Raw genomic sequence first — 24,217 nt, forward strand, 5'->3', positions numbered from 1 at the left:
TTTAAATATATTGATAAAAATCTTCATTGATTTGCACACATAATTAATGCAGTACTTTCTGGTTTTAAAACATTTATTTTGACTATATTTGGTAATTTCCTGATAGAAAGGGAAGAAAATCAGCTTGAATCATTATGCAAAAGTATACATGTTGCAACCAACTGCTAATAATCAATGTTTATTCAGTCTCATCTAATTCCAACACATTTTATTTTAAATATAAATAGCTTCTAATCTGTGTGCCTGTTATCTAAAATTTACACTTGAATCATATTGCTAGGCAAATTTGGCAAAACTTTAATGCAGTTCTGATGGTATGCCAAGCAAGAAACTAGACTTTGCCATAGATGCATAGCTCATAATTAAAAATAACATTGAGAAAAGCAATCCTTCTTCGCACCTCCTGTCTAGTGCTGCTAGACTGTCAGTATATTAAGGAAACACAAAGTACTGAAAGATAATCACTCCATAAACAAGGTGTGAATAGCTGAACTGCTGAAGACAGTGTGCTTCTTTTATCACAATAACACAATTGACAAGGAACTAAGTATCCAAGCTACTGTAGCTACACCATAAAGAGGTGCAAACAATCAAGTCTGCTCTGAGACAGTGAGATATTCAATACTGTGTAACAACTTCTTTATAAAAATATTGAAATTGAAAAAAAATCTAAATCAAACTGGCCATTAAAAACATCTGCACACAAAAGCCATGGCTTATGTAGATGCTAGGAGCTTCAGTGTGATAATAGAATAAAAAATTGCTGTGAACAAATACAGTGTCTTTCAGCTTTTAAAGACATGAAAGGTGATATAAGCAATAAACAAATAACTTAGTTAATACTTAGTAATAGCAAAAGTAAATACAGATTGGATAGGCCAAAATTAGCATTGTTTTAATTTTCACAGTGTGACTTTTTATGTCACTATAAATTGTAACATAATATACTTTAAAAATGAAGATTTTAATGTTCTGAAGAGACATACAGATCCAGCCATTTAGAATGCGTGAGGGATACTGCAGTAGTTTGTGGTTGAGTTGCTGTGCGAGAATGCGTGAGTCTGCGGTAGACTGCGGGACGAAGCATTTTAGATATTTTCAGTAATGTGACTTCAGTTCTTTGTAAAACTGCCAGCTGGAGCTGTGAAAGCTTAATGGGATGTGTGGAGCATTTGGGCTGTTACCAGAAAACGCCTGGTTTCGAATCCCAGTCTATGCTGAGGGACAAGCTTTTTCTAATTAAAGAATTTAAGATGTACAGTGTTTAGACTTTTATTAATTTTAAACTGTTATTATGCTGTAGCTTGTGAATGTGACGCGCCTTTTTCAGCTTTTCATTCACATAGAGAAAATCCAAAGGTAAATTTTGGTAGCAGAAAACAAAAACAGTATTGTAATGTAATACTGTACATACAGTAATCTAATGTATGCACAGTAGATGGTAGTGATAGCTAAATATGAAAACGTACCCAAGAGTATTCTACCCTCTTCATAATTTTCTTATGCATCAAAGTCTTGGCAAATTGTAGTGGATTATGGTTTTAACATGCTTGTTCTAATATTATAAAGTTTGTATACTGTACTTCATAAAAAGTTACGTTTTGTCCTTTTCTAAGAATATGTAGTAAGAACACCACTTGATGTTATTGTAAAAAAAGTTGTACTTATTTAATACCACTTGAAAGTTAATATGGAATCGTGTAACTAAGCAGCTAAAATATCAGAAGTGGACATTTCGGAAACATTTTGACGTGTTTCATTAAAAAAAAAAACTTTTATTGTCCTTGTAGTGGTAATGTAATGTAGCGTGCTGCACCGAAAGGTTCAAAGCGCGATCAGAGCATTACTTTCGGTTTGTTTCTTATATAATGAATACATAAAAATAATCCACTATAATAGCTTGATGTTGGCTCCGGCGTGAATTTGTGTATCTGGATAAATTAAGTGATGGTTTTGTGATTAAGGATTTCTTTGGGGAATTGGGTTTAAGGGTTGAAGGATTATTTTTATAATTGCCAGTGACCAGAGAGCAGCTTATCTACAGTATATGTTGGAAACGCACCATAACAGTGAAAACAGATGGGTATACCTTCAATTGAGCAAGTCACTCTCTCTGTTGTTTACTAATGTACATTGTCTAGATGCCAATGTTCTTGTTATGCGAACAAGAATAAGCTCTTGTTTATGAAACTCAGAGATTCTGACAGATTTGACTCTATATTCCCGTCATTTAGTTGAAATGCAGTTTGATTAACAGACACTCCAACTCAAACCTGTGTCATACAGTGATATAGATGTGGGTAATATAATCCCCATTAAACAATTCAATTCAATTTTTTTTTATATAGCGCTTTTCACAATAAGGTTGCCCCAAAGCGCTTAACTATGCAAGTAAAACAATTTGCTTATCATGCAAACCCTGCTAAGCAAGAAGCATTGCAAGAGGTGATAAACTGTACATTATTTACTGGAGCGAAGTTTAGTTCAAAGAAGGAAATCCATGAAACCCCCCCTTTTTTTGGTACCAAACACTGATGAGTTGTGTCTCTACAGATTACAGAAAAGAGAATGGTGAAACTCCACCAGACATCATATATACTGTTTAACCATACTCAATAACTGATGTGCTGTTCACTTTTGTAACAGGGTTACTCCCTGGAAATTAGAAGATATATAAAATACAAGAAGAGTATTATTGGACAATGTTTTGTGGCTCTGGTGGAATTTCTCTGTAAACTTAAGTTATAGAGGAGACACGTTGTATATCGCCTCATTTTAAACTTGTAAGAACATTCAAATGTTAATGCGATACGGAAGATATTATTAATAATAATATCTTTCAAATCTGAAGCTGTTAACTCTACTTCACACCTGCATGTCAAGATCACGGTTTTGAAATAAAAAAAAATCTAACCTTTGTTTGGATGAGAAAATCATGATTGTTACGAAAGTAAGTGAAACGTGCCAATTTGTCAGGAAAAAAAAAAGTTTTTTTTTTCTGTTTGTGGCTGTTGCAGTTGCACCCTTTGCAATGGCTGGATAGTTAACAGGTTGTGAAAACAGTGACAAATCAACCCGAACAAAATACAATTTTAAAATGCAGTGTGAAATTATTAGTTGTTATTAATAAATTACTTAACTTTGAACATGTGATATTTAGAAATACCAAAAAATTCAATATGGTGTCCATAATATTTACTATTTTAGTTTTTCAAAGAAATGTTTATATGTTAAAGGAAAACTCATGCATGCGAGTCACACATCAAAGCCATTACACCAATGCACCGCTTGACAACTTAAACTAAAGTTCGAAAGGCCAGGCAAAAAGTTTCCAAGTAATCACGGGTGAATGAGTCAAATTGATGCGGATGTTTACAAAGAAAGTGTACTTTGTACTACTGTAATAATTTTAGCTATATGAATATAATTATATCATTATTAATTTCTTTAGATTCGCGATTCCATATTATATTCCCTATTAATCAAATTCTAAAAAGTATGCGATTTTTACTGCAATAACAGGAGCTACTATTCACAGAAAAGGTTAAAACATTATAACTTTTTATGGCGTATATAAACTTAATACAGTCAAGGAGCACGTACAGTCAGTCAAGGAGCACGTAAAAACGTTTCCATAATAACCACAGTATGTAATCGAATGAAAGACTTTGATGCTTAAAATGTTTCTGAAGAAAGTGGAATACTGGTGTGTATTTTTTAATTTAAACTACCAATACCAGCCATATACAGTTTAAATAATATGTTTATGTTCTTAAATTAATATCATTTATGACCTTCAGACTCGTTATGCTCCTCTTCTTTTTTATGCTCAGCTAACAAAATTTCCCTTTAGTTGTAAAATTCCATACTAATATTCAATATTAAGTGGATTTAAACATGCACAGTAAAGAGATTAAATGAAGCAATCGTTTCACTAACAACCACTGCTTCACAAGTGCCACCTTTAAGTCATTTTGGCCAGGCAATCACATATTGCGGTATTCCGCACGATTCTGCAGATAATTTCGTACAGTACGGGGTTTTACTGCGCATTTTGTATGGCTGCATCTGTATTTTATATACAGTACCACATCATATGGGGCTACACTCTGCTGTATTCAATCATACTGTATACTTTATACCAGTACCTGATTTTTCTTTTGTTTCTCCAGATGCACACAACATGAATGTCTAAGGAATGACACTTTTCCCTTTAAAACTAATAACTAAGTCCACTTATTGTACCTTTCTTGATGAACATGAAGTTTGCTTTTCAAACCAATCTTAACCTAGAGTATACATAGTATGCAGTATACATATCGTATTCCTTACAAGTAGGAGCAAAGTTTACTTGAAATGCGAGATGGAAAATTGATGGTATGATTAATGAAAACTCCAGAAACTGACAGAAACAGCTTTATGTTTTCAGTACCAGAACAGCACATACCTGTACTAAAATCAAGCTGATAATTGTTATTATTTTGTTTGGTTTGGAATGTAACAAATAATGTATCATAATGTGAGTGAAATAAATTATTTTTATTTCACTATGCTTATATATGCTTACATATGCTTATATTCCTTAAATATATTTTCTATATAATTATTTGTATTTCACTAGGTACTGCATGAATTATTGAATTTTCTGATATTTATGGTCTATAAGGATATCTGATCAATAGTAATAGATTTTTAGATTGTACCCCTAGCTATCAGAATGCTTAATATTTTACATGTTCAATTATATGAAATAATGAATTATCTAACTTGTGTTTTGCCACACTAATTTTGTGGCATTTATGTTTCACTTTTTTAAATGTTGTGAAGTTTTCTTTTGCTCTGTGTTTGTTCTACTTTTTATTTTCTAAACATCTCTATTCTGTGAGTTTTGCATATATTGTAGAATGCCGAAGTTTTCTCTTAAATTATTTCAGTGAATGGTAGTGTTTTTTTAAATAAAATGATTTAATATTTGAATTATACAAATAAATATAAAAATTATACTTGTAATCGTTGAAAAATGCAGACAATGTAAGTTGTGACTGTAGACAAATTTATATAGTAATATGAGTTCAGGTATTTCTGTTATTGAAAACCTAGTCTTTTCATATTTATAGTGTAATGGTAACTATGAAAATGATCTATGTAGACATTTTAAAATAGATACAGTAATATATTGTATTTAAAATTGAAAATGCAATGTCTTGAATAAATACTCAAACTCTGATCCCCAGTGGCTGACATTTGGGAGTTTTCCTGATAGAATAGTTCTGTGTTTAAAATTTTGCTCTTTCCTGGGTTAAATGTTTGATTCAGTTCTGTTACCATAGTAACATACTGTAGCTCCTATAAATCCACAACATCATGTTTTGTCATCGTTTCTAAAAAGAAATGTGCTTTTTTCTAAAAAGCAGCACATATAACAATAATATAACAATTCTATAGATCAGTTATTCGTTTTTAAGAAAAATGTGTGAAAAGTACTTTAAAATTTCTGAGATTGATATATACTGCTTTCATTATTTAAATAATTTTCTGCAAAATACAGTATATTATACAGTATAAACTCATATTTTGATCATTTGGTGAAAACCTCAATGTGTTTACATGACCAACGTCTGAGTTTAAAGATAATATCCTCTTGCTTGTAATCACAGTTAAACACCTTCAAGGCTACACACCTTCAGCTGTTTTTATTGTTTCTGTTTCTACTGAATCATTATCATCTTGCAGAGCAAATGTATGCTTGCTGGATTTTTCTTTTCAATCTCCTCTTAATCTTAGCCATGTAATTGGCAATGCCTACACATCAATTGCAAACTGTTGTCCTTTCAGGTAATTAGGTTTAGTCTGGAAGTACGTTGAGGCTGTTAAAAATGTTAAAAATACGCCCTTTAACTACAAACATCATTCCTGGATGTATTGCATGATGCTAGGAAACAGAATGATAATAGGCCCTTACTTTATGTGTCCTGTTCTTCCGCCAGCTTAAATCAGAAAGAATAGCAATGATGTGAAATTAATGTGCTGACTTTTCCAGTCCCCTGATCTCAGCACCATTAGAGTTTAAAGGCAAGCAGTTCTCTGGGAACTTGTTGGGATTGTGTTGCAACATGTAGATGATAATACCTCTGCCCAGAGCATGTGTAGTTGATCGTTGACAAAGAGCAATATTTTCAGAAGGAAAATTTTCAATAGATTGCCAATCTATGTGTACAATATATATGAGTTACTCTGAGAGGGAGGAAAACAGAAAAACAGGGAGGAAAAATAAAAACATATCCATTATAAACCAAGTTGTAAATACTACACAATGTAAGAGTATTTGTGAACTTTGTCACTATGTAAAATAAATAAAAAATACAAGCTAGTAAAAAAAGGGGGAAGATTAAAGTTTACTTTCTTAAAGGCATGCAGTTAACTGGGAAACCAACAGGTCAGGTTCATTTTCTCTGCTAGAAAAGTCAATAGGATTTACCTTTAGGCATCAAAACCTTTTTGTTACTGAGACAAATTTGATAAAAATCTTCTTGTTAGGTGCTATCTCCAAAATGCAATTTTCATTTTTCAAGTGCAATTGACCTTATGCTATTATCCATTTCTACAGGAGGAGCCATATGTGATGTTTAAGAAGTCTGATAAACCACTCCATGGGAATGATCGGTTTGAAGGATACTGCATTGACCTTCTCAAGGAGCTGGCCAATATCCTGGGATTCACATATGAGATCAAGCTGGTGGAGGACGGAAAATATGGAGCTCAGGAGGAAACAACTGGACAGTGGAATGGCATGGTCAAAGAACTCATGGACCATGTAAGTGTTCAGATGTACATAATAAAGATTGATGAGGGGGACTGTAGGACGTGTCAGAGTGTTAGAGTCCTAGTTTTGGTTTAAGAATTAGTGAAACATTAAAAAATTATGATTTGTGTCAATACTGATAATTTTACAGTCTAATGTACAACTCCTCAAAACTCAAAGTAAACACAAACGACAAGGGTAAATCAAAACGCTCATGTATAGAAGAATAGTTAACTCATTGATTAACTAGGAAAGTATGTTAACACCCATTTGATGTTGCAGTACTTCACGAAAGGTTAATGACTCATCTAATGCAGACACTCTCAGTTTGATATGATCTTTACTCCATCCGGAATTTCCTTTTTTTTTCTGATGATGAAGACTGTGGCCATTTTGACAACTACTGTATGTCAAGGAGAAATTCCACATTTGTGCTTATTTATTGGTCATGATTTTGATATGGAAAATACTGGGTACAGTAGAATCCAGTGCTTTTTCACAAAATATAACAGTTTATAGTCCAGTAAGTTTGTAGAAGTGGTTGAAACACAATATTTGAAAAGAGAAAACAAAAAAATCAAGTAACAATGAGATCAGTCAAAGGTTCAGATTCAACAATGCGATTACAGAACATCTATAAAATACATTTTTAATGGCAGACCCAAGTTTATAAAAAAATAGTGCTGATTAAAATTGTAATAATAGTAAGCTGAAACAAGTAAGACTCCAGGTACAATATGACTCAAGGTGCAATGATTTAAGCTTTGCGTAGACTGATGACCAAGATAAACTGTGGTTACAATGCGCTTTGTGCTATGCAGTGCTGTTAACTATAATGATAACTAATGAAACCTACAGCTTTCTGCTGTAATGTGGAGGCAAATCTTTTAAAGATAAATATCTTGACATTTTTAGTGGAAAAAGCCTTCTACCCTAAAGAACTTGCATTTATATAGTGTGGAGAGAAGAAAATCAAAGTAGTTAGATTGATGTTCATCTTACAAACAGAATTCAAGATATGGCTGTTTATGTTAAAGACACCTTTGTGAAGCATACAATGAACAGTAGCTATTCTGCATTGTAGTTGCAAGAGGTGACTGATAACACTGTAGTTGCAGATCTGCTTTCATATACAAGTACAGTATGAAGTACAGGATCAATGGGAGGGGGATATTTTTTTTTCATGGAGTGCCTGAAAGAACAACCACCAAACAACTTTTACAGTTACTCAAAAGGTTGTGAAGGAACATGTTGTTGAGTTTAAATTGAATATCAACCTTGCATGGCCCATGATGGGATGCCACATAAAGGCTCATAACCATGAAACGGCACCTTATTCCACAAGGGTGCGTTGTTACACTTATGGTGACACACTAGCTACCACAATTGCTAGGAAAATTGAATGGTCTTAAACTCTGCTGTGAAAATCACTAATTTCATCAAATGGAAACTTTTTTGTTTGAGGTTTATTTAGAAGAACGGCTAAAGTAATCACAGGTTGTTTTGAATATTCACCCAGGTTCTCATAGTTGGCATATCTATGCAATATATTCACACACCTAAAAGGTTGAAAGCTAGGCTTTTTTTACCAATGTAAAAAAGGTTTTAGTCACATTACCAACACTTGAAGATTCTGTACCTAAAAATGAACTGGCTTTTGACACTTCCTTTGTAACAGGTTAAACATTACTTTCCAGTCAAAGCTAAATTAAACATTTCAGTTTGAAAAAGTAAGCTAAACTCTTGTTTTGAATAGGATTTGTAATTACTTTAAACCTTTTCTGAGTTGTTTCTGTGTTGTCTGAAATGTAACAAACTGGACCACAACAGGAAAAAAAAAACATTTTTTGAAAATGTGTAATGTATTGTCATTTCTAGCTCTGTCTGTTAAATTAAACTTAAATTAGTCATCTATTAAGTGCTTTTTACACAGAATTAGAGGGAAAGGAAGTTGAGGAGAAACTGCTTTCTGTTTTTTTATGCTGAAATTTTTAGAAACATCTATTTTTCATGAAAACCCAATAAACAAATTGAACATAGAAATAATTACTTGTTCAGTACCATTTACAGTACCTGTTAAATTGGGGTACTGTTTTTTGAAAATTTGGACCACTACAATTATGTACAAAGCTAGTTGGAGCTTGCTGGCAACAAACTTTATAGTCAGAATTTAAAAGACAATACTTTTGTTTTTGAGTTTTGGATTCAAAGAGCTGGATAGTACCAACAACTTACAGACAAAATGGTGCATTTTTAATGCCATTTACTAATATGTAACTGTGTGAACCATTTTCATGATTTATTATCATACTATTCAAAGTTAGAAGCAGGGTGAAAGTGAATCTCACCTATGGCTAAAGTTGACAAACATTGCATCTGACGTCTCCGAACTTTGCTCAAGATAACAGGTATATCTGTCATGTTAAAAAGGTAAGAGGTTATATCACTTTTGGGATGAACTTGGTAGGCAAGTATATTACTGTCAGTTGTTGCTAAATAATATTGCTTATCTGCCAGTTGCAACAACTTCAATTGGAAGAACATCTCGGGGGTCATTATGTATCTACTAGTTTATATAATTTCCTTTATATACTGGTATTGGAACTGCAATTGAAGGCAAAAGGTAATAATCACTCACATAGGTATACTTGACTTCAAGACAACATATTATATAAGTCGGACACATGCTTACAAATGTAGAATTAATGTCACATACAAACCTTTGTTAAATCAAACTTTATCCTTTCGAGGTATCTATAATATTGGGTTTGAGATTGTGTTTCCTAAAGACTTTCAGTTTCAGAAATAAGAATTTGCATATATATATATGGATATATGAAATATGTCGGGATATATGAATTAACCTTTTATTCTGGCATATATGATGCATTAGCACAGTCAATGCATCATTATCCATTGTCAGTTCTATCATAATAATTTCAATAATCATTTCATTTTTTTCACTCTTCTCTTAAGCTCTTCCCAAATCATTTTGAAAGCGTTAAGGCTAATGGAAAGGATAGCACATCAATTTGAAATCCTTTTCTCTCAATTTACATTTAGTCCTAAATTTACATTTAGTACTTAATATTGTCTGTTTGTTTAGCAAATTTACCATGTTGAACCCTTTATGTAAGAGCTGCCTCCCTGAAGAAACTGAAAGAACATACTCAATTTAGTGTGAACACTTAAGTCATATGGTGTTTCAGAATGTCTGAGGGATCTTCTGAGGCAGTGAATCAAAAATACTTGCAAAACATTTTTTGAGCGTAGACAGTGAATAGTTCATTAAGTTACTGCACTGCACTGAAGAGATGTGATGTGTTAAAATAAGCAAGTTACAGTACTTTTACTTTAATTCTTGCACCTGCAACTCCAGAGCATGTTGTTAACATGTTTTTTCTGCAGGGACTACACACTTTTAACAATCTCTCACCTTTTGTTTTCTCTCATACGTTTTACCCTTGGGGGCGCAAAGGTTCAAGCACAGTTTCATTTGTGTATGGAATAGTTTTCTCCATTTCTCTTTTGACAGAGAATTTAGATTTATTGATTGTTTTTTTATAACTTCCTTTGTTAAGCAAATGTTTTCAAGATCCATTTTCCCCCATCAAATCAGATTCTTGAAGATTTGCCCATGTGTCCTTTTCACAAGGGGAAATTTCATGTACAGTTAAAATCAGCTGGTTAGGGAATCATTCTAAGCTGTTTGCCTTTGCTTTTAGGGTGGTACAATTGTTAAAAAGCATAAAATATTATATAGGATTATATTATGTACAAGTTTGATTTTATATACCAACTTATAAGGTATTGTATTTGAAATTATCTACGTATTTTATTTGCATTTGAATTTATAAATGTGCTTGTAGCATATTATTACAAAATAGAAAGTGGATTACAGAAGTGTGTAGAAAATCAGTCTTGAATATTGAATATACATCTAATGTATTTTGTGCTCATTCAATGCATGGGCACCATTGTTTGTTGATCTCTTATAAAACTCTTTCTAAACTGGAAGTGATGAACCATGATATGAAATGAATGTTGCTGTTGTTCTTTTGTTGACTAAACTAAAATTGTTTGATTTTGGGTGTTCACGTTATTTTTATTTTCTCTAATTTTAGAAATCAATGTTTGACTTAAAGATTTGTTATAACACATTGTATACTCTGGTACCCAACCAGTCACTGATATGAAAATAACAATGACTGTGATCTTACTTCATCTTTTGTGTTGAAATGGAGGAGAGATTGCATTTACACCCTCAGCATGTAGTGATGAGAAACAGCAGGATTCTGGGAGTCAGAGAACAAAAGAAATACAAAGATCCTTATCAAAATCATAAAGATTGGAATAAAAACAGGAAAAATATCAACAGTAATTACAAGAATTTCTTGACTATATCTTATATATTCTGTTTGATTTATGCAAGAACACAATAAAATCCAGTATGTCCCCTTAGAACTTCCGTTAACATTACCTTTTATACTAGTTTTCTTGCCTAATGAATTTTACTGAAACTATCTTAAAGGTAGTAAAATGGATTGATGTATGCTGATAAGGTTTTACATTGGCTTGGGTATTGTGTAGATACAATATGTATTATTAGAGATATGTATTATTCTATTCTATATGTATTATCTAATTCTTATATTTATAAATATACGTATTTATTAATTATTAAATAATTTTAATTAAAATTACATTCATGGACAGGTAGTGTCCACACTTATAGTAGAAGATAGAATGAGCACTTATGTAGTGTAATTATTTGTAAAATGTGTTGCAGATTTAAATGGATAAATAGCCTTGTTGACTTCAGTTACAGTCTCTATGATGCATTTTAAATAAAACAAAAACAATAAAGGTGCAAATGCTAATATTATTTTATTTACTTTAACATACTGCCATCTTCAAAATGTAATATTGTTAACATACTTCAGTGGAAATGGTTACTTTTGTTTTTCATAGTGCATAGTATTCCCCATATATATAAATGCTGGAAAATACACATATAAAAATAATCTTGGCAGCTGTAGAAATTGTATTTTACCAACTGAGATTTAATTAATTCTAAATCCTTAAAGCATTCAGGCAAAAAATGAAATAATGTCAACAGCACAGTGTGTTTATTAAGGCCACCTGATTATTCCAGAGAGAACGCAAGGTTTTATTTTTATCTACTTTATATCAACTACCATGGGAGCCTAGCTGCCTAATAATAGCAAGAATGGCTCATGCTTCATCTCTAGTGAATCAAACTTAGAAGAGATAAGTCATGGTTTTTATCAAGGATGCTAGTTTGGAATTGGTAGTCATCCATCTTATTATAAGAAGCACTTTTTTGGTCCAGTGCTCACAGTCCCACAGTGCTTAGCTGCAGGGGCTGCTTGTACATGATTAAAAGTATTATAACAGAAAGAGCTGCTGAAACAGTAGCTGGTAAATCAAGTGCTTTACAAAAAGGCTTTAAATTTCCACTTAACTACTACAGGACAGGTCTTCTCATGTGTAAAGTCCTGTTTTCTTAATTTGATTGCCTCTACCCATCCTCCACACTTGACTTATGGTCTGTTTTTCTTCTCTTTATGTTTTTGTTGACAGAAAGCTGATCTTGCGGTTGCTCCCCTGGCTATCACCTATGTCCGGGAGAAGGTCATTGACTTCTCCAAGCCTTTCATGACGTTGGGAATAAGTATTTTGTACCGCAAGCCCAATGGTACAAACCCTGGTGTTTTCTCCTTCCTGAATCCACTCTCCCCTGATATCTGGATGTATATTCTGCTGGCTTACTTGGGTGTCAGTTGTGTGCTGTTTGTCATAGCCAGGTAACATGTCAGCTTTAGTGATTCTTATAGAAACTGTTTAATAATTGCATATGACCATTTATCTCTTGTGGGTTTTCCCCACAAACGTTTTGAATCTCTCTCTAGTAAAGAGAAGGGTAAATTGGCACTGGCTAGAACGTGGCCTACATGCAGTAGTGATATCAAGATTCTGTAACCTGATACAACAGTATACTTGGGGAAAAAAACCAAGAAATATTTCGCATTTTAGAAAATTCACATTCCACATATAAGTATATGTAAGACACTCTTGCATTTTAAACACTGATAAATCAGGGCTTCCTTGCTTGACATGCAAACTGAGCTAAAAGCCATACTGTTGCCACTAGATTTTATTGCACACTGTAAATTATTCAGTTTGGCATCAGGAAATATTGGAAACACTTCTGGCTTTGTTCCTTTAGCCTTTTCTTGCAGCTTTTAGGTTTTATTTAAATTATCTGACAGACCTTAAGTTACAAATAGCTCTGTTTTGCATTCATTAAAGTTGACCTCCTTTATGCAGGAGCAGTAATAAAAAAGAGTTCAAATATGTTAGCGCAAATACGATTTTAAAGACATTCTGGGTAAGATTTGAAATAATGATTTTACATTTCTCTAAATTTAATCATTAATAAACAAATCAAACAATTGTGTTAATCCAAAAAAATGTATTAATCAAAAATGTAGATTAATAATTTTACAAAAACATACAGAACCCAGTATCTTTCCATTGCAAAATTGTATTTATTTTTAACACGTAGAGATCTAAATCTAACAAACAGTATATTTCAAGAATAGTCTATAGTGTATAATGGTCCAAAGACTGCAGGCAGAGTTCTAGCCGGTGCACGTTTATGAAATTTAAATGCTGAAAAATCTTTTATTTTTGTATATATTGTAAAGCAGGCTGTGGGTGCCAGAAAATAATATCTCAAGGAGCTCCATCCAAAATGTCCCTCTGTGTAGGCTGACATGATTTAAATGATGAATCCTGTCTCAAAGAATAATTGAAGCAGTTAACTGAATTTTACACATTACATCATCTCACTGCACACAGTGGTCCAGACGAGATAATGCAGAGTAACAGAAAACATCTGAAGAGAGGCATTAAATTAGTTGTATTAGGCACTGTGTATAGAAACAGTCACAATAGCACTGAGAAAGTAGTTTATCACATCAGGCTTTGCAGGTGGGGTAACTTGCCACGCTTCCAATGCTTTTATAAGGATTTTTTTTCCTTCTCCTTGCTTCAAATATTGCTGCATAGCAGACAGGGAAGCCATGTGTTCTTCATCGTGTGTATGTATATCATTGGGTTTGACCATGATTAGTGAATAACGGATTGCCTTTGCTATCTTTTCTTACTCATCTCTACAGAAAGCACCTGGGCTAGAAATAACAATATTTTGAGGAGCAGCAATTGTCAGATGTTTCTTTGCTAGAACCTTTAGAAATGGTAATTTCGTGGTTATTTATATGTAGCTTGTCAAAAGTTGTCATTGTCTGCTGCTAACACACAATATCAAAAGTCCTTACTGCATGGACTAGGGCTTTTTATTTCTTTTTCTTTTGCCAAAGACGTTCAAATCCAGTGGCTTTTTTAGAGGAAGGAGGCTAGAAATGTGATATTATGGGTTTGTTTAGAGATGAAACGGGTACAGACAAGAAAATGTTAGATGTTTATATCTGCGTTTTAAATTTTTTAACATACTGTAAATATGAGACTGATCCGTTTAATATTTTTATTTTGTTTTCAAAACATAAGTACAAGATAAAAAAAAGCATATTGAAGTGACTTGAGGCGATTGAAGTAACTATACCCCCAAAACAAACTAGTTGAAAGTGCATTCAGACTCAAGTAATTATGCATATGAAAAATCTTAGTAATCTAAATTTAGAAAGTGATAAGTACATAAAGTGGCAGTCTTTAATTACTCTTTTCACTAGTACTGTCATAATGTGATTAAACGGAGAGATAAAAAATGAATTATTCTTCCTGAATTATTAGTTGCATATGTATGAAGGTCTGTATTTGGAGCATTGCATTTACTTAAATTAAATGTACAATAGCTTCTTTTAATAACTTAGACCTACCTTCTGACTTTATTGCAAACAGTTTTATATTCTTGTCACAAGAAGAGGTGACATTTAATGTACGGTGAAGGGCAACAATGAATTATTATGCACTCTAAAATGGATAACTGTTTTGCTGTGATGTTCAATATGAATCTAATCGGCTGTCAAGAAGGCTGTTGTCATGTGGAAATTAAATGTCAGCTTCTGTGTAAACCTCACCCACCTTTTACAATGTAATGATTCTAGGAAGACAAACTCAATTTTTGTATAAATTACCCACATTCTAACAGCACAATATTGTCTTGCTAATTGCAGTGTAGGAGAACCAAGTGAAAGAGGCTTCATTAAACAGTGACTGTGATAATGCCTTGGTTACACACCAGAACTGAACAATAGTTCTTGTAGCTCATGTTTATTTTTGTTTGACTTTATTTTAGTTTTAAATGTTTTGTGTTACAAAAATACACAGCATTATGGATGTTATCCTAAACTATTAGCCTTTTATATATAAAACAAATCAAATCTAAAATCTAAATTGTACATGATTAAAACTTACAACAAAGCTCTTTTTATTCATAATAAATAGGCACAGTTTTATGGTTTGTAAAATTATATTAGCTGGCCAATTTTCAGCTGGGTTGGGAATGCCCTTTATAGATTTCCCTCTCAACTTGGAAAATCCTCTGTTATCTACTAAGGATTTTTCCAAGCTGCTAGGCAGGTCTTCTTCTACAGAGAAACATTAAGCCCAAGCACTAGGCCGATTCTGGTGTCCCCAGAGTTTTCCCGTTAAGGTGTCCTACTTAGCTAGGACTTGAACCAGTCATGTCCTTGAGGCATGTCATATGTGACATCATTTATTGTCCCAGACACCTATGCTGTTTCATGCTGGAAATGACAGATTATTTAAAATATGGTTGTTAAGAAATGAAATTCTCCTGTAAACATGCAGTGTTAAAGCTGACCTCATCCACAAGTGAAAAAGACTGAATGAAACAACTGTTAATATTAAATTTTTTATTATTTTATCTAACATCTTTAAGTGGTTTGTTAGGTATGCACGGAAAAAGGTTGAGCAAATAGCTTTACTATTGCAGATTAATTTTCCACAGTTTTATTAGTGTATGTAAATGAAGCTGCAGAATTCCTGTAACATTTTTCATTAGTTTATATATTACACTATCCCATGGAACAGAAATATTACAGTTAGGGTCTACATTTGTTCAAGGAAGTTCCAGTTTGAATATAAAGTTAATATAGAAAAAAACACTGCAGCTGTCTTTTTCCTGTCAGTACTGCTGGGCGGTGTCTGTATTATTTTTTTAATAGAGAGCTCACTGTAGGATATTAATGTGGTAGGAAATTTTATTTTTTAAGACCACATTTTTATATTACTCATTTATATATATACACAGACAGTGCTTACTGCTTTGCATGTGAGCAAATTGCTAACTTATATCCTTGTGACCATTTTTATAATCAATTAGGATTCATTCACTATCTGGATGTGGGTGTTTAGCAAATCCCACAGCAAGTATTGCAAACAAAGGGCCAGTAAGATCAAATCCAATATAATTTCTGAACTACCATTATTACTTTTTTTCCAGAACAATGCAGATTTTATCTGAAAAGAATTTGTCAGCCACTTTGTTGTTCACTGCAAAAGCCTTGATTAATTTTTTTTTAATTAGAAGATAATGCACCGTCCTCTAAATTGTTGAGTATTTAAGGTTTTTATTACATATATTTTTCTGTTCTTGTATATACATTGGGCATCAAGGTGGCACGGTAGTTAGCATTTGTGTCTTGCAGCACTGGGCATCTAGGATGAGTTCCTGGGGTTCTATCTGCATTGAGTTTGTATGTTCTCCCCATGTTCACATGAGTTTCTTCCTGGTGCTCCAGGTTTCCTCCTAGTCCAAAGACACTAGTAGGTTAAGTGGCTCTACCGTGTGTGTTTGTACAGTATATGTGTGTGCTCTGCGATGGACTGGCATCCTGGCATTCAGTCCTGGTATTCTGCCTCGTGCCTGTTGATTGTTGGGATAGGCTTCAGCTTTCCCACAACCCTGTATTGAATAAAGCAATTGGAAAATTGATGGATATACTGTATATACATTAATACACAGACACAAAACTACTTTAAACTATGATGCATTGAACAACAAATGTTGTGAAAATCATTTAGAAAACTAAAATTTGACGCTGTGCTTTGTTCTTCATTTTGTAATTATGTTCATTTCATTTTGTGTGACATAATGTGTTTAGTCCTTAACTAAAAAAGTTTGTGTCTGTACTGTTACACCCACATATTGTTTACAGTGATGCTCTGGTGTTTGTGAAACCAAAGTTGATTAAGCTGTCAAAACAAGCTATTTAATTAACTTAGCTGTGGAAAGGAGTAAACTTGAGACTGGCTATTTCCTTATGATCGGATCCATTGAGACCTCTGAAACTCGCTTCTTCATCTATTATTTTAGTAATTAATTAAGAATTTTATATGGCTGTGAAACCACAAAGTGGGTCTGACAGACAAATGTAATTGCTCATTTGATTATTCTTACTGCTGTTTTCATAGTATCCCAGGTTAGCATTTGAAGCATGGCGGAGGAAAAAAAACATTCCATTAACACTGGAACTTTTAGGTCATGGTATCAATATGTTTTTAAGCCTGAGAGTTCTAGAGTTAATGCCTTGATTTTTCAATGTTACTGGCAATATGATCATATGAAAGAGAAAAGCTGCAACTGTCATCTAAGTTGGTTCAGAATATGCACCTATTTGTTTATAATCTGTTTAAGAACGAATTGGGTAAGTTTCTAAGTATTTAACCTTCAATTGTTTTTTATTTTATATGCAAGACAAAGGCACGGCACTTAAAACAGCATATGGTAGCATGCTTTTCATGCATATATTTTGACATTCTCCTAGTACATCATTGGCACAGTATATCATTCTCCTGAAGAAAGAAAAAATGTTCCTTTGGAAATTAAAAAAACTCAGAAGCATATTAAGAACATTTCTGTGTGCAGGTGCATGCATGCATGCTTGTGTGCAAGTGATTGTGGGTGTTTCATCTCACTAGTGTCACACAATGGGACCTTGTTTATTTTGTCTTTTGTCCCAATCTTGGTGTGTTATTTTTTCTGGATTCTGAAAGGGAACTATTTTTCATTGATGTGGATTATTTATCATATTCTGTATCCTGTTTGATTTCTTATCAAAGAATAAACAGAACATTAAGATATTTAGGTAATTACAGTAAATGGCAACATTTTGCAGCTTAGGGGGACATGGAGTTGAGCAGTAACAACAATAATAATGATTAAAACCATCTACTGTTTTAATTTGATTTCATCTACTTCTTTGGGAAAACATTCAGGTACATCTATTAGAGTTATCTTTCATACATACTTCCAATCTATTGCAGAGTGTATTCAGACAGTTTTAACTATAGTTTATGTAAACTCCCACTATTGTATGGTGCCTGCTGACCTTTTTAACTGTTTTATTTTAACATTTTTGTATCTTCACAAAAAATGCAATTTCACATCTAAACACATAAGATAATTATGGAACTCTTGGTCACTATAGACAATAAGGCATTTGATAAACATTTATTGACCAAAGCACTGTTTTAAATGCAAGCAACATGTAGTTAGCCATTTTACTGTATATGCACTTTACTCTATACGGTATGTTTTACAGTGACTTTTGTCTTTTGTTTAATTTTGTGGAACAATATAGTTTGAATCTGCATGTGTAATTTGGTAGGTTCTAATTTACAGTTTAAGTTGAATTATATTAAGTTGAGTTATATAATGAAAGTAATATTGGTATTAGTAGTAGGAGTAGTAGTTGTAGTACCACCTGTAACAAGACTGCATGTCATTTAGGAAATGAAAGTGTAAATAATTCAAGTCTTTTATAAATTCAAACAAAACTTGAAAAAAATTAGACATACATACAAATTTAATAAAATAAAAGTATTTGAAGTATATGAGATTATCACTAATGGAATTTAGAATGTAGTGATGCCTAGTGATTTATAAAGTGAGAAAAAGCTAGGATAAATAGAATAAAGCTGTAGTATATGCAATCTTAAACATATGGTTTTGTGATTCTGCTTGACCAAGACTTATTTCAAATATTTTTGCCGTTATTAGTTTATGGTATGTGTCTGTTTCCTGAAAATGTTCTTAATATGCTGCAGTGGTGATTAAATAAGTTTTAATTTAGAGATTTGTTTTTTATTCTTTGCTTAACTGAAGAATATGTACAGTACCACCACTACTACTGTATATGTCCAGGACACAAAGAATGCTCATGAAAGAGTAAAAATAGTTGGAATATACAAAGTGAAACATCTCACCAAAATTACCAATAAAAAAACAACAATTCACTTTTTGTTACAGCTGGAAGGTGATGGAAGTATGGCATAAGAACTCAAGTGCAAATTTAATTAACCTTGGGTTATGTTATTTTAAACCTCACACACATACTGTACACAATTTCTTAATATTCTAATGGATGTTTATGTCACATACACACCATAGGCTGTGTTAAATCACAACTAGTATGAAAACCTTAAAAAAGGCAATTCAAAAAGTTAATTGATACTGTTTCAATAATAAATTGTTAAGGGCTACGGAAAACAGAATTCTGCTAGAACTGTAATTATTTTCTGTGAAAAAAAAAATCAAACAGCAAGCTTAACTCTGCAGTAATTGTTACAAAGGCCAGTCTGAAAATTGATTTGTAAAGCTCTAGTGGAGCATTTAATTCCTGGCATATTGTTTTTTAAATCCTCTACAAGCAGGGTCACCCCAAAACTCTTTCCGACAGGTCATAAAGGCTATAGGAGTAAATGCAAGTTTAAATACCTTAGATTTGAACTACAGTATACTCTTATAAATAAAACTGAAAACTCTAGAAGAAGGCTTTGAGAGGAAATGCAAATGATTAGTAAAATCTGAAAATAAGTTTCTTGCATATAATTATTACTTTATATGATCTCAATCTTTTATTTAGTTTGTTTCTTGCATGAATTTTGCCTTATCAGAAAGCCACTCTGTTATATTGAAGAGATTGTACGTGACAAATCAAAACTGTAGATTTTTAGTCTTATTAGGTCTAGAAATAATGGTATATATAAATTCTAAATGCATTTTTCAGATTCATCTGAATCTGAGATACTGTCAGGAATTTACAGTGTTATATTACCATGATATATATTTATTTCCTGTGTTGTATTTTAAATTTATATTTTATGCTTATTTGGAGTTCTGAAGTGTTTTCAAGAAAGTAAAATACCATAGTTTCATTCAATCATAAAGAAGTAAAAAACAAACTGTAACAGGGGCGTTAAATGGATTTGAGATGCATTTGAGATAAAAGGGTGCAGCTGTGCAGTAACTGCACTGTTATTAACATTGAGGACAAGATAAAATCCTGTCCTGCAGACCCAGAAGATTCATGCCAAGTAACATGTGTCTCTGTCATGCCATGTCCTGGGAACCCCAAGGTTCCTGTATAATTAATAGAGAACTTCACTGGTTTTTGAGCAGGGTCAGGAGGCACACTCACAGCTGAGGAATTCAGCAGTCTGGATTCAGACTGGAGATTTTCATATTGTAGGATTCCAGGAGAAGATATTTACGAAAAATGTAGCCCCTGGTAAAACATTACTGAGACATCCATTTGTGTACCTTATCTCACTGGAAATATCCTAGAGGGATTACTAGTAAACAGATAAAATAAATGATATTATATAATTTATATACAGTAGTACTATATAATTTATACAAATTATAATAAACTAGCATACATTATAATATGAAGAAAAACATTACACCAAACAACAAAGCAGAAATGTGTTTTCCATTTCTGTACTAGTCAAGAATAATGACCACTTGTATTTTGTAATTGATATATGAGGCTTTCTTTGTTAAAATCAGAAATAAAATTATTTGTAATAATTAATGCAGCACAGCTAATAATTTATGAGACAATAAGAGACAGTCAATTTATACCATTTACAAAATTTTTTCCATCAGCATTTGAAAAAAAATCAATAGGAATCTGCACATATTATAACACAAATATTACATTTTGTCAAGGAATCCAGTAAATAATACAGTTATTGCTGCCATTTTAGGTATAAATAGTGTGTACATCTATGGCACAAAAAATGCAAGTTAGATACAGATATGCCTTCAAGACATATGTCTTGAAGGCATATCTTTATTTATATCTGTTCCCCTAACACACTCTATAAGGGGAATTACAGATTTAGGTTCTAAAATCCAAGCCCCCAGCACCAAAAACTAAAAATAATCAACCTCAAGACAACATATATAAATGATATCTACATTTTGTTAAAGACTGTTTTAATCAAAACGTTAGTGCTTTAACTTTTCACTTTTGTGGTTGAAAAAAATGTCAGCAAAAACAACAAAGAACAAAATAAATTAATGTATGCATTAATTCTCTTTGCTGTGGCAAGCCTAAAAGAGTTAAGGTTCACAAAATTGCTTTGGCAAGTCACACAATTAGTTGAATGGTGTGTTTTCTTCCAATAATAGTGGTTTATATGATTTCAGAATAAATACACCTGAAGTCACTATAAGGTCTTTCAGTTAGGTAGTGATTTTCAAGCAAAGTTTCAACTATGAAGATTACTCAGCTTTCATTTCAAATCAGAGTCAAAGTTGTGGAAAGACACAGATCGGTAGAAGAGTATAAAATAATTTTAAGGCTCTGCAAGCACTTTGAGCATGATGTAAGTGATCATTAAAAAGTGAAAGATTTATCATATCACCCAGACACTGCTTAGATCAGGTTGCACTTCCAAACAGTGCAGGAGGAAATTGATTACAGATTTTACCATGAGATCACTGGTGACTTTGAAAGAGATACAGTGTTCAATGGTTGAGAAGGGAGAAAAAATCAATTAAAGTTGGCCTGTATAGTAAGGTGCGAAGAAGGAAGTCATTTCTAAAAAAAACCTCTCAGATCCCACATGTAGTTTGCAATGAAGCATTTATATGGCTATCAAAAGTATTCACCCCCTGGAGCTTTTTCAAAATGTATTGTGTTACACTATGGAATCATAATATATTTAATTTGGACTTTTTGCCACTGATTGACACAAAACACTGTATAATGACACACCTAAATAGGCTCCCCCTGTGTGCAACTCTCAACAAAAACTACATAATGAAGGGGAAGGAACATTCAAACCAAATCTAGTATAGGGTTATTCAAAATAAAATAATAATAATGTGTATACATGATTTGTTATTTAATTAAACAGAACATCATTGGAAAGGGGAAAATACTGTATATTGTATATGTAATATATTTGTGAGAGATTATGCAGAGCATAATCGCTAAAGTAAGTTGTTTACTATAACTTGTACTACAGTAGATGTAGAGGTTTCATAGAGGTCCCGTCCAACTATCAAATACAAAATTCTTTTATTTTAAAGAAGCCATATAGATAACAGAGCTTTACTAGATATAAACAGTGGCCTTTTTTGGCAGACACTTATGATAAATGTGTCATTTTTACTAAAATTAACATCTGCATGGTTGTTATGTGTATTTGACAGATAGTTACTTCAAATAGCAGCTGCACATACCCCCAGGGAGGAGGCCTTTATATCCGGCTAGTTCAGAACCATATGAAAATCGAATATGCTTTGCAAGTTGATTTACAAATATTGGTTTGTGAGCATGTGTGGTGATAACAGTGACTGTCTGGGCTACTGAATATCAATGCTTGAATGACAAAGGTAAGAAACTAATGAGACTACTTCACTGTGATTTAAACCAGCTGATTATTGGGATTTTATTTTATATTTTGTTTTAAAAATGGGTAGATTACACATTCATTTTTCAGAGGAAACATTTGCATTAATGGAATTACTTAGATCAAGTGTATTTACTTAGAGACACACAGGAGACAACAACATCATAAATATTTTTATCAAATGATTATTTGACCTAAATTAATCATGTTTTTTTCTCGACAGAACAAAAACGTAAACCACTTTTCTTTTAAAGTGATGTTGTGTCTGTCCCAGGTCCTCAATTGACTGATCCAATTAGAATGCAGAATTCCTTGCATTCTTGTATCTCCTAATCAGCTAATTAGGCCAGCTCAGGCAGTTACAACAAAGTGTCAATCAATAATGTATTTACAGACCTTCACTGCCAGAATTACTATCACTCATACTAGGGGCAACTTTCCCGGTTATGGTGTAACATGAGCAAGTCCTTGCTATGAATTATTAGTATATGAACATTAATATGTTCAAACCTTTTCACCTGTAATATTGCTGATTAGTGTAAGATAGTTAAATATTAACTGGTGAAATGGAAACATGTATATAGTGTAAAAAAGATATACAGTATATCTTATAATGAACACTTGAAAGATGTTTTAGGATAAAACAGTTGTTTAACAAAACACAAATATTTGCAGTTTTGTGATGTTCTAAAGATAGTCAATAAGAATCTGAATCAGTTTTAGGATTCTCTACATGTTTTGTTATTAGTAAAAATGTGTTGTTGGATTCCGTTTCAGTTCTATCATACAGCCTAAACAACAATGTGTTTGCTACCTGAGCCCTTGATCCCACACAATACTTTAGCTTTTTTTACTCTCACCAAAACCAAATGGTTCTAAGGTTGGGTAATAACTATAATATCCTCATCTCACAAAGAAAGTTGTTGTGACTCACATAGCATGAGGATTTGGAATCTGGAAACCTTCTGGAATCCTGTTACATCTTGATGACCCTGCAGGAAGGACAGTGAGGTCCCGGGACTTGATCTATGTGGTGTAGTCAGATTGCTGAATCACTAACTACAAATGGAGTTCTGTAGCAATTAGAGACTTCTGCCGAGACCAAACTTTGACCTTCCCATCGATTTGTCTGTTGTATGTAACAATCAGCATATCATTCTGCATAGCTGCGCCACACTTACTGATGTTCACCAGGGAGACCTAATCACAACCTTGAAGAAAATTTAGCTACGCTGCTCAGAAATATCCTTAAAATGTCTTTAATCCTGCTTCCAACACAACAATGACACACAAGTAACACATATTTTAAATTTTTAAACATGGTTTTTACATTGTCATCTGAAAACTCAAAACAAGAAATTGCACAAAATTCTGTTATTATGCTTTTTTAAAATAATCCTATTAAATATGATACCTGAAGAATATCAATAAATATTGCATTCAAAGCCTTTAAGATCCTTTTGTTTTGTTTTGGTAATCTGCAAATTAATTGATCTCTATTACTGATCTTCACTTCTTAAATGTTATCTTTCATATCTTAAAAATCACAAGGAAATCTATTCTCAGTTTTTCTACTGAAAGTACTTCACTGTTTAGTTTGGATTACCAATTGACTTGGAAAGCAAGGTCTGTTTACCTGTATAATTTGCAGACAGAAGGAATTTTTATAGATTACATTTAAATCCACTCTCTGGGAAA

General features: G+C 32.7%; 1 protein-coding gene across 1 annotated transcript in view; it reads left to right on the forward strand.

The window, feature by feature from the left end:
- The window catches only part of grik2 (glutamate receptor, ionotropic, kainate 2), a 243,416-nt gene that overhangs the window by 158,230 nt on the left and 60,969 nt on the right, over window positions 1–24,217 (forward strand). The window contains 2 exon segments of the mRNA XM_006625959.3: window positions 6,608–6,814; window positions 12,407–12,630. Coding sequence (XP_006626022.2) covers window positions 6,608–6,814; window positions 12,407–12,630 — 431 coding nt within the window.

Source organism: Lepisosteus oculatus, chromosome 2, assembly GCF_040954835.1.
Source record: "Lepisosteus oculatus isolate fLepOcu1 chromosome 2, fLepOcu1.hap2, whole genome shotgun sequence".
Taxonomy (NCBI): Eukaryota; Metazoa; Chordata; class Actinopteri; order Semionotiformes; family Lepisosteidae; genus Lepisosteus; species Lepisosteus oculatus.